Source organism: Chiloscyllium plagiosum, unplaced genomic scaffold (assembly GCF_037043375.1).
Source record: "Chiloscyllium plagiosum isolate Xiang-an unplaced genomic scaffold, Cpla_swu_hap1 HiC_scaffold_6, whole genome shotgun sequence".
NCBI classification, from domain to species: domain Eukaryota; kingdom Metazoa; phylum Chordata; class Chondrichthyes; order Orectolobiformes; family Hemiscylliidae; genus Chiloscyllium; species Chiloscyllium plagiosum.
In genome coordinates this window covers 51982249-51994632 of record NW_028270144.1, presented here as the reverse complement: position 1 = coordinate 51994632, position 12384 = coordinate 51982249, and the positions used below count along the sequence as shown (strand labels likewise).

Sequence of the window (12384 nt, the reverse complement as noted above, 5' to 3'; positions counted from 1 at the left end):
GCATAAATGTCCCTTCAGGTCTACATTCTGACAAGAGTTTGATTGTTCATTATGTTTATTAATTTTACAATTATCAATAATTTTGAAATTGATCTTAATTTTTATTTTGCTTCATATAACAATACTTTTTAAAATATTATGCAGCAGTTTTGTTTCTAATAACAGTTCAAGTCTAACTAAAATTTATTTAAAATCTATCACATAACAATTCAGTAGTTATGGAAACCTTTCAATTCCACAGAGTCATCTGACACAGGTTTATATGCAGGAATCCATCACACACCTTGACTTCAGCTGTCACCATTGGTGGCTACAGAGCACAATATGAAGATAATTAAAGAGTTGACTTGGCTTCTATGTGAATTGTAATTGTTAATACAAAAAAAAGCTTAAACTTCTGTGAAAATAAGCTTACAATGATGTCAAAGAATAAAACAAATGCATGTAATATGATACTGAATTAACTATGGTTAATGATTTTCAAGATATTCTGTATATTACATTTTCCCTCTACAAAGCTAAACTTAAAATTTAGCACAAGAAATATATTTTCTTTCCTTTCTCAGGATCAGAATTCTCTGGTTGGACCAGGTCCAGGTCCAAGCCAAATTTTGAATACCTGTCCAAACCCAAAACCTGGCAACAGCTACATTAACAATTCACAACAAGCAACAATAAAGCATCAGTTGATTGAGAAGAAACAGGTCATGCAGCGACAGCTGTTGGAGCATCAGAAACAGCTGCTTCTTCGTCAACAAATCCTTGCAGATCCGGTACATTATTTTCCTCATCATTGTGCTAAAAATTAAGAAAATAGGTTTTACTTTTTTTAACAGCAAATCACAGAGTACAATGTCCAAACCACTTAGAACTCTATCTCCCATTCATTTTCAAACTGTTTCCTTGGACATCCAGTTCAGTATTGAGAAAGCAAGTGTACAATGTTTCCCTAACCTGTGCTGCACTTAAACCTGTTTTGCCTAAAGGAACTGCCATTAATGACCATGATTTTAATTCAATAGTGAGATCTGGACATTAGTAATAAGATGGGGTGAATTATCGTACTGTTCCAGAATGAGGATCAGGCAATCACTCTTAAGTGCAACCTGCTCTGGCTCCTTTCCCATTTTCTGCATTAGACAGAAATTAGCAGAAAATTGAGAGGCTGGAAAGCCACTATGGACAAACATGGGTAGTCCCATGAACTGCCCTCAGGCCTCACATCATGGCTGATTTACAGAGATGTTTTTGTATCCTTTTGGTGATGCGCATTACAGGTCTCCAGTCTATTTTAAGAACAGCAGCAACCATAATGAGTGAGTTTCCAATCGAGCACATTTTCCCCATTGTACAAATGTACATAGATTAAGCCACATATTACGTGGAGTGCAAGGGTGCTTGTTTCTAATGTTTTTTATCCTTTGGGTGCATATCTTTACTAAAGGCTTCTTACGAGACAATAAAACAAAAAAGACAATAAGTCATTGGCTCATTTTACCATTTTAACATTTCAGGTAGCTGGACAAAGTTATTAGTTTTGAAAATCCTGAACTCAATATGTTGCATACATGTCTGCCTCTGATGTCGGAAATGAACAGCGAGTGTGTGCTGCAGAGACCGAACTCTCTTATCTGATAGTATATCATGTTCCGTCTTATAAGAAATTGCCCTCACATCACATTAAACCCACAGGACAGCGCAGGAATCTGGAAAAGTGCAGATTAAAAAGGAGAAGAATTCCATTTATGTGGTCCCTTTTCTGACCTTGGACCACCAAAAATATTTTCAGCCAGTAACATTCAAAGATGTAAATAACTCGCTCCCACAGACAGCAATGTGGTAATGATCAGGTAATCTTTATGATGTGTGATTGACGAAGCATCAATAATGGCCAGAATATTAGGAATACCTCCCCTGTCTTTTTCAAAGTGGTGACATGAAATCTTTTATGCATTTAAATTACATGAAAATGGCACTGAATATGTCATCCAGGACTGCATCCTGATCCCCACCAGTAATATTTGCTGCAGATCATAGGTAGAGTATTACTACATAACCCTGATGCCACAGCTTCATGAATTGACCTTTCTTTAGGAACTTTCTTTAGGAACTGTGGGTGGTTATTTATGAAATAGGTTCTGTGTTTGATTTTTGGAATCAAAGCCTTTTATGCCTTAGTAATTGGACAACTGGATTGGGTAATAAATGTCAGCCAAAACCAATGTCTCCTGAGTGAATGAGGAAAAGTACTTCTTGCTAATTACTGTATGTCTCCTACAAAGTGTTAGAAATCGTGTCCAGCTTTTGTATTCCTCCGAATCTGATTGCTGTTCATCGCACACTTGCTTAATTTCACCTCTGCCAGCCCTGCCTTTAATCTTCTCAGCCCAAAAGTCTGGAAATTCTTCCAATTGAATGCCAGCCTTTAAGATATTGTTTACCTCATAGCCCCTCCTGATATTTTATCCTGTTCATTTAATTTAATTCTTTTATGACTAGCACCAGATTATGAACATGATCGAGATCAGGTGCTTCCCTTCAGTCACTTTTCCAAGGTGCCACTTAATATGTGCTTTTTCTAAGCTGACTTTCATTGGAAGGGCACACTGAATCTTTGGTACAGTCTCTGATAATAGTACTGGGAATTCTGTCAGCACTGACTGTGGCTTGTCACATTGCTCCTGTGGTATGCCTAGCCCAGCCTTCTTTTTCATTACACATTCATGAAGTATGGGGAGAGTGTGCGGAAGAGTCGTGTGGAAGTATTGGTTAGTCTGGGAAAGAGAATCTAACCACTTGTTGCCCTTCCTTTTCACTGTGCAATCTGATCTGCAGTTGTGTCGAGTGATTGATGGTAATTACATTCTTGGAAGTCCACTTACACCACTGAAGCCAGGCACCAACTCACGGACATCTCCTCCTACTAACCCCTCGACAATGACCTCACCTCTCATCACCAGACCATCATCTCCAGATCATCCACAACCTCATCACTTTAGGGGATTTCTCATCCACAGCCTCCAATCTCATAGTCCTGGAACCCCGCCAAGTCTGTTTCTATCTCTAACCCAAAATTCACAAACCTGACTGCCCTGGTCGACCCATCGTTTCTGCCTGCTCCTGCCCTACCAAACTTATCTCCTCATATCTTGACACCTTCCAGTCCCCCTTAGTCAAGGAACTCCCCACAAACATTCAGAACACCACCCATGCATTCTACCTCCTCCATGACTTTTATTTCCCTGGCCCCAGTGCCTCATCTTCACCATGGACATCCAGTCCCTGAACACATCTAACTGCCATAGCAAAGACCTCCACGGTTTCCGTTTCTTCCTCTCCTGCCGACCTAACCAATATCCCTCCACCAACTCATTCCTTCAGTGAAAAGGGATAGCTGCATATCCATGAGATTTAAACTTAATGAACAACCTACCATGCAGTACCTTGTCAAAAGTCTTGCGAAAATCCACGTAGACAGCATCTGAACAACTCTTCAAGCTTGAGGGAATCTTGCAAAATGTATAAAGTGTCGATTAGAAAGAATTGAGATAATTGTAACTTAGATAAGAAGAATTTATGCCCCTAAGTAGGTGAGTCAATAACCAGAAAGCATAGATTGCAAGTAATTAGCAAAGAGATGAGAGAGGAGTTGATGTGTTTTTCATCCAGAGAACATTGATGCTCTGCAAATACTGTTTGAAAGGGTGATTTCAACATATTTAAAATGTATTTAGATATCCATATGAAATGCCATAACCTGCTTGGTTATGGACCAAGCTCTAGAAATTTGGATTAGATTGAAAAGCATTTTTTCAGGCAGGCACAAGCACAATGTGGCTGATTGTAATTCTAAATAACTGGAATTTACCAGTTCCAAAAAACAATTTATTTTCTATGTTCTATGTAACTTTTGAACTGCTTTTTTAAATATGTCTGATGGTGAACTGTTTCTAGACATTGTGCAGCAGTTCTTCCAATGGAATGCCTGGAGGGGTGTTTAGGTCAAACCTGTTTGCTTGGGTGTGTCCGCCTGCTTTTCCACTTCCATTCAGTTCTCAGTTGAAATACTGTTCAATCCAAATGGCCCACTTTTCAAAGAGTTAGATTTCTGGTGGAGACTTTGTCACTTATTGTTACAGAGGAAGAAAATCTTGAACAAGAAATTGGGAAATAGAGTGATTTCAGGAACTGTAGCATATAATGCAGAATGTGTGATGGAACAATTTGACCTATTCAGAACCAAAAATAATCATTGACCTGTCTTGTTACATCTGGTGATGTTAAAACGCATTTTCTGTCACTGCAGCTGTGTGCAGTATACATCACTGGCAGAATTGGTCTATTTCTCCTATGCCAGGACTGTAGATTTCAGCCTTAAGGAAAGATTGGACAGGCTGGGGTTGTTTATTTCTGAATGCAGGAGGTTCAGGATAGATTTGATCAAGCTGTGTGAGAGGCTTAGATAAGAAGGATCTATGCCCCTAAGTAGGGGAGTCAATAACCAGAAAGCATAGACTGAAAGTAATTAGCAGAGAGGTTAGAGAGGAGTTGATGTATTTTTCATCCAGAGAACATTGATGCTCTGCAAATCACAGTTTGAAAGGGTGATTGATTTAAAAACCTTTGACATATTTGGATATCCATATGAAATGTCATAACCCATTTGGTTCTGGAAATTTGGATTAGATTAAAACGTATCTTTCAGGGTGGCACAAGCACAATGTGGCTGATTAGTCTCCCTTCTATGCTGGATGTTTTCTGCGGTTTCCTACAATACTCTTTGGTCTTGCCTATGTTTTGCCCTTTTGGAAACCACAGAGTCCTTCTCGTTGTATTCCCAACATAGGACGACGATGATTTCATCATAGAATCTCTGCTCTGCTGCTGAATTTGAGATTTCTTATGGGAAGGTAGGGCAGGCCTTTTGAAAGCGACCTTAACAGTTGCCTTTAAGGCCCCAGAAACACTGAATTTGTTTTGCCTAATGCACCCTAATATATGCTCATTAGTGTACATCTGCGCTGTGATGACATTCAAGCAATGTCAAAACAGAGCCAAGATGCATTGATGAAACCCCATAAGAGGGAAGTTTCTCCTGTTACATGCATACCTTTCACATCAGAGCATCTAATATCTGATATTAAATGTTTCAGTGCACGTGTCAGAACATAGCTTCTCATATAGAATTCCCCATATGGTGGCTAGAATTATTGAGGCAGGTTCAGAGGCAGGGAGGTGAAGGTGAGTATACCATGGTCTTTCAGGTTTTACCTCATTTATGAGCCTTCCTGTGTCCCCATCAATTAAAATCCACAAGTGGGCAATTAATTCGGCTCTCCCACCATTGGTATTCAACATTGCTTGCAGGTTCACATGAGGATGCCCCATTCAAAAATACTCAGAGCCAAGGTAAGGGATCCCACCCCGTACCACCATTCCATAAGGGCCTTAAATTCAAAACATGAGACCTCCACCTCTTGATTCAAATCCTGCCTGTGGAATCTTGACATTCAGCTGTGTGGATGTGTTAAGTGGTAATGAGTTGCGTCCCTACATAGTCCCTTTATGGGCGGCACGGTGGCACAGTGGTTAGCACTGCTGCCTCGCAGCGCCAGAGATCCGGGTTCAATTCCCGCCTCAGGTGACTGACTGTGTGGAGTTTGCACGTTCTCCCCATGTCTGCGTGGGTTTCCTCCGGGTGCTCCGGTTTCCTCCCACAGTCCAAAGATGTGCAGGTCAGGTGAATTGGCCATGCTAAATTGCCCGTAGTGTTAGGTAAGGGGTAAATGTAGGGGTATGGGTGGGTTACGCTTCGGCGGGTCGGTGTGGAATTGTTGGGCCGAAGGGCCTGTTTCCACACTGTAAAGTAATCTAATAGTGCTCCAGTGGGTTGAGTCTCCACTCTATCGGGCCTCCAGTCTGCATGGCTGGGGCTCTGACACAAATTAGCAAATAAGTAGTCAGCATCATTGGTGAAGTTTATGTCAAGGACACGTCTAACATTTCCATTTCACCTGTCACGCTGTGTGGCCACTGAGATTATATGAAATAGGGAAGAAGGAAAAGGAAAGACTTGTTTTCTAAGGTGTTACTTTTGAATTACTGATTGAACAATAATTGACTTACTTTTTAGGAGAAAATGAACACACAGGATCAACTTAGCAGGCATTTGACTAGGCCACCTCCAGATTATAAAGAACAAAGACGAAATCTAGTTGGAATTCCACAGCCAAATCAGTTTCCAGGTAATGAAAAATGTAATATTGCACCTTGAACTTTGTTTTCTATACATTGCAATAATAATGTTACAAAATATAAATGTATTTTGTGTTAATTGCTTTTTTTTCTGAATAGCATGGATTCTAATAGCTATTGAAGAATATAAATTGTTTAGGTACAGGAATATTTACAATTGTCATGGTCATCTCATTCTGGTAGGGTGAAAAGGTAAAGTTGCCATTGTCTTGGCATACTTTAGGGCAACTTTCTCATTAGAGAGATGATTATTCATTTTTAACCTAAGAATCTGCAAGGTGAGAGTTTGAGGAGGGTCCATCATGGTAATCTCAGCTAGTGTGGGAATTTAACCCACACTGTTGGCATCATTCTGCATTGCAAACCAGCCATCATGCCAACTGAGCAAACCAACCTCAGTATGGTAACTGCAAGAGGAACGGCTATGAATATGGATAACAATACATAGTAATCATTGATCTCATCAAGATATACAAGAGGAGATCTGAGAAAAATGCCTTCCACCCAGAGGGCGGTAGAAATATGAAACATGGACACAGCTACTCTTGCAACATTCAAGAAGCATCTGGGTGAGTACTTAAAATGCCAGGACCACATGTCTATACTGAGCCAAAGGATCTGTTTCTATGTTGACAAATTCTATGACTCTAAAAGACCTTTTTATTGAGGCTGTTGGAGAAAGCCCAAGACAAGGGAACATCACATCTTCAACAAAGAATTGTTCAACGCTGAAGATGCTGCACTAATATTCCATGCCACAGAACACCTCAGATACAAATGCTGTAATTCTTTCATGTGTGGCAGTATTCAGTAGGAACTAGGAAATGTTAAATGGGTGAAGCCTTTATCAGGCAAGTCCACATTTGACATGTGGGAATTTTTTAAAGACCTTCAAATCAGAGTTCCGGACTGTCATGTTCTGGTAAGGAGGAGGGATATTGATGGCAGGGTAAGGGACTCTTGAATAACAAGGGAGAATGTGACTTTGTCAAAAGGAAAAGAGGAGTGTACGTAAGGTTTAGGAAGCTAAAATCAGACAGGACTCATGAGGAATATAAAGTAATTAGGTAAAAACTCAAGGAGGAGGTTAGGAGAGCAAATACAGGCCATGAAATGACCTTGGCAAGTCAGGTTAAAGACAATCCTAAGGCATTTTATATATACATTAAAAACAAGAGGATGACGAAGAAGAAGGTAAGATCACTCAAAGATAAAGGAGTGAACTTGTACTTGGAGGCAGAGGAAGTGGGTGAGCTCATAAATGAGTACTTTGCATCAATATTCACCCAGGAAAAGGATCTGGATGATAGTGAGATTAGTGTGGACCATACTAATAAGCTAGGGCATTTTGAGATCAAGAAAGAAGTGGTGTTAGGTATTGTGAAAAGCATTAAGATGGATAGGTCCCCAGGGTTTGATGATATCTACACCAAGCTATTGAGAGAAGCATGAGCGGAGGTTGCGGGGGCCTTGACCAAGATCTTTGTATCCTTGCTAGCCACTGGAAATGTCCCGGAGGAGAGGTGAGTAGCTAACGTTGTTCCTCTGTTCAAGATAAGAAATAGAGATAATCCAGGCATGAGATTGGTAAGTCTCATATCAGTGATTGGGAAGCTATAGGAGAGAATTTTCAGGGATAGGATTTATTTGCATTTGGAAAAGCATGCCCTAATTAGGGACAGTCAGCATAGCTTTGTGCAGGGCAGGTCATGTCTTGTCAACCTGATTGAATTTTTTGAGGAGGATAAAAAGGTGATAAATGAGAGTAGAGCAGTGGATGTTGTCCACAAGGGTTTTAGTCACGTTTTTAACAAGGTCCCTCATGGTAGGCTCATCCAGATGCTTAAGATGACTGGGATCCATAGTGATTTGAAGAGTTGGATTCAGAATTGTTATGCTCATAGAAAGCAGAAGGTAATGGTGGAACATTGTTTTTCTGGTTGGAGGTCCGTGACTAGTGGTGTTCCATAGCGATCTGTACTGGAACCTCTGCTGTTTGAGATATATGTAGGATGAAAATGTAGATGTACAGGTTAGTACTTTTGCAGACAAAACAGAGATCAGTGAAAATGTGGATAGTGTAGAAGATTTCCAAAGGATTAGTTGCACCCAGAAGGGCTCTCAGAATGGCGCCGAGGATGCCAAGTTCAAGCAGCTGATGGTGAACATACTGGATGAGTGGGAGAAACTGATGTAGAATCTGTGGGAGCCACAGGAAACTTTGTCCCTCACTGGGCAGATAGGCATTTAATTTAGGTAAGTGTGAGGTGCCACACTTTTGGAGATCAAATTTTCAGAAAAAATATACAGTCGTGGCAGGACCCTGAACAGCATAGATGTCCATAGCTCCCTGAAAGTGGCCGCACAAGTACATAGGGTGGTAAAGAAGGCGTATGGCATGCTTGGCATCATAGGTCAGGGAACTGAGTACAAGAGTCAGGATGTCATGTTGCAGCTTTATAAGACATTGGTTAAGCCACACTTTGAGTACTAAATTCAGTTCTGGTTGCCACATTCCAGGAAGTTTGTGGATGCTTTGGAGAAGGTGCAGAAGAGGATTACCGAATGCTATGTGGATTGAAGAGTATGAACTATAAGGAGAGGCTAGAGAAACTTAGGTTTTTACTCTGAAGTGGCAGAGGCTGAGGGGAGACTTAATATAAGTCTATAAAATTATGAGATGCATAGATAAGGTTACCGGTCAGAATCTTTCTCTCAGAGTTAAAATGTCTAATACTTGGGGATGTGCATTTCAGATGTGAGGGGGAAAGTTCAAAGGTGATGTGAAGGGCAAGTTTTTTACACAGAAAGTGGTAGGAGTGTGGAACATGCTGCCAGGGCTGGTGGTGGTAGTGGATACAATAGGGGCATTTAGATAAGTACAAGAATATGCAAGGATTGGAGGAATATGGACCAAGGGTAGGCAGAACAGATTAGTTTAATTTGGCATCATGTTCAGTACAACATTGTGGGCCAAAGGGCCTGTTCCTGTGCTGTACAGTTGAATGTTCAACATGTGTAAACAGTTTCATTTGACTATTCGTTTCAAGAAGATAAATGTCATGGAGCTGAATCTTACATTTTCTGACTAAGTCCAAGTTGCATCGAGCTTTTTAGAGGATTTTCACCATGAGACCTAGCAAGTTTCCTCACCATAGCTTACGAAACTTGCGTCATTAACAACCTACTTATTCATTTGGCATCTGCCATGTGCAATTCCAGCTGCACCTTCCCACATAAGAACAACTCACCATTCAGCAGATATTTCAGAATTAATTTATGCCCATGCCATCTTGCTCTGCTACTTGTCAAAAACAAAAGAAAAAGCAATATGCTCCTGATCTCAAGATCAGACTCAGTGGACTTCTTATCCAATTCTACCATGAATCTCAACCTATCTCACATTGATCACATCCCCATAACATTCTAACTATGATGTAGGATGTTGCTATTCTACCATCTATCAACATTCACAATGTGACACTGCAGATTATTGATGGCCTCACAATCATCAGCAGTCTGCCATTTTATAGTGAAATCAGCACATGCATTGCAATAGCTGTAGCTTTTTATGTCCAAACTGAATATATATAGCCTGAAATATTGCACTAACCATTGTGTCATGACCTGCTGGGCATCCATACCTCCACCACAAAGACACCTACAAGCATTATAAGATTCTGGACCTTGACACTGACAACTGACAGTCACTGATAACCAGGGCTACAGACGGTAATTGTTTGGATGGGAATTGGAAGAGATGAACAGAAATGGAAAACTCAGCTCGCCAAGAAGAAGTCACAGAGGTCTGGTGATCAGTGAATTTGGCACCTCTCCATCTCCAGCAAATGTGGCGGAAAACTGTCTTGCCAAAGTTTAGCTTCTAAGACTTACCAGTTGATGTTTAACACCCATGGTCAGATTGTCTGGGGTTCACCCACTCAGTGGAAGGAAAGTTGACTCAAAGCCACTTACCGCTTTGCAACCTCCCTCTGTAACTCTCCTTAGCCAATCTGATTGGTGTGGGCAAAATATTATTCAGGTCAATAAGCTTGTTAATATAGCTATGAACCTTTAATTATTTGTTTAAATATAGCACACAAGCAGTCAATTTCACAACATCTAGCAAGAATATTTCAAGGGCAATCTCTGGGATTGTTGGGACAGTGCTACATTCACCATTTGACCTACTTTAAGTGACATCTCTGCTGAAAACATGCCCAGCAAGGATTCCTGAAGAAGGGCTTATGCCCGAAACGTCGATTCTCCTGTTCCCTGGATGCTGCCTGACCTGCTGCGCTTTTCCAGCAACACATTTTCAGCTCTGATCTCCAGCATCTGCAGACCTCACTTTCTCCAGCAAGGATACAGCCATTGCAGTACAAACCATCGTCTTATGAGATGGAACACTGAGCAGCACGGTGGCATATGGGTGGCACGGTGGCACAGTGGTTAGCACTGCTGCCTCACAGCGCCAGAGACTCGGGTTCAATTCCCGCCTCAGGCAACAGACTGTGTGGAGTTTGCACTTCTCCCTGTGTCTGCATGGGTTTCCTCCGGGTGCAGGTTAGGTGAATTGGCCGTGCTGAATTGCCTGTAGTGTTAGTAGAAGGGGTAAATGTAGGAGAATGGGTTTAGGTGGGTTGTGGGTCGGTGTGGACTTGTTGGGCCAAAGGGCCTGTTTCCACAATGTAAGTTATCTAATCTAATCTAAATGTTATGGACCAAACCCCTTCAAAATATATGAAGAAGAAAGCCTATACCCTAACTTTTTCTTATATTAGAGATATGTACCAGCTAATCTGTCTTCTGGACTGGATGCTATTTGATTGGTCAAACTACCTGCCTTGACACAAAACACACTTTATTCATGCACTAAACGGGTAGTTCTTCTATAACGTGATGGTTGCATTTTTGTGCAACCCCACATTTAGAAACAGTGCTTAAAGTGTTGGTGATGTAATTGTCTTATAGCCAACTCAAGTTTTAAAACTTTTCACTTGAGAAACAGTGTCTCCAATTCGTCAATTGCATTACAGCAAATTTGCATTAATGAAACATGCATTATAGCAGAACTACCCTTAGTTAAAAATACAATAAAAGAAAGAAAAAATTTGACTAACTTAACTCTTTTGAAAACTTAACAGAAGAATTATTTAACGATTAAAAGATAACTATTCCAATATAGTAACATCCCATAAACACATTGGCAGGGAGAGATACACTGCAGCTTCCAATCCAGCGTCAAGACCCCAGAAACTTCTACTAAAAGATTGAAACCAGAACTCCTGGTTCTGTGGGAGCTTGGCCCCACCCATTCAAGCTACTTCTATTGTTCAAACGTTTTTACAAACACCCAAGGCCTCCCTTGCTGTTTTCTTTATTGGCTTAGAGCAGCCAGGCCAGCACCTCTGTCACAACTTTTATTCATTAAGAAAAACAAAATACACCTCTTAAACTCATAGTATTGTCACACCATCAACACTGTGTCTTCACATGGCCAACTTTATTACAGTGAAACATCTAAGCTGTTTTACTCTCATCCCCCCTCTTGTGTTTCCACTTTACCTTGTGGTAAGCTATCTTTATTATCTTTAGTGAAATCTCCTTTTGCTTGCCACCTGACGATTTTTCTTTTCCCCAGTTTCTAGCTCTGACAGATTGAAAGTTATGACAGAAGCCAAACTTTGATTTATGAGCCTCCTCATAATCATCTGCTATTTCTGCTGCTAATCTCGCAGTCTTAATCTCTGCTCTTCCACATAAATTCTCACTATCTCAGAAAGTGAATTTGTGAACTCATCCAAAACAAATGTCTCTTCAAGAATGACATTTGTTTGATCTATTTTCAAAGCCTTTATCCACCTACAGTGCATTCTGGTATAACACAACAGTTGTGTTCCTCTGCAACCTTGCATGATATAAAATCGCACCAGGGAAAATCACTATAGAAAGTATAAAAGATCACTATAGAAAATTGCTATACCCATTCAGTAGAAAGTTTGTATTATCCAAATAGCACCGACAATTTGTCAATTACGCTATATCCAATTTGTGGTAATGAAACATGTGTTATACCAGAACAACACGTATCAAAATTACTTTATTTGATCCTTTCAAGCTCAAGGT

General features: G+C 40.5%; 1 protein-coding gene across 7 annotated transcripts in view; it reads left to right on the top strand.

Annotated features, from left to right (window-relative positions):
- The window catches only part of maml2 (mastermind like transcriptional coactivator 2), a 434176-nt gene that overhangs the window by 407079 nt on the left and 14713 nt on the right, over positions 1–12384 (top strand). For 6 of the 7 annotated variants that reach the window (XM_087988004.1, XM_043691468.2, XM_087988002.1 and 3 more), the window contains 2 exons: positions 567–773; positions 6134–6245. In XM_087988004.1, coding sequence (XP_087844130.1) covers positions 567–773; positions 6134–6245 — 319 coding nt within the window. The remainder of the gene's footprint in view (positions 1–566; positions 774–6133; positions 6246–12384) is intronic. The other variant, XM_043691467.2, reaches the window with a different exon arrangement.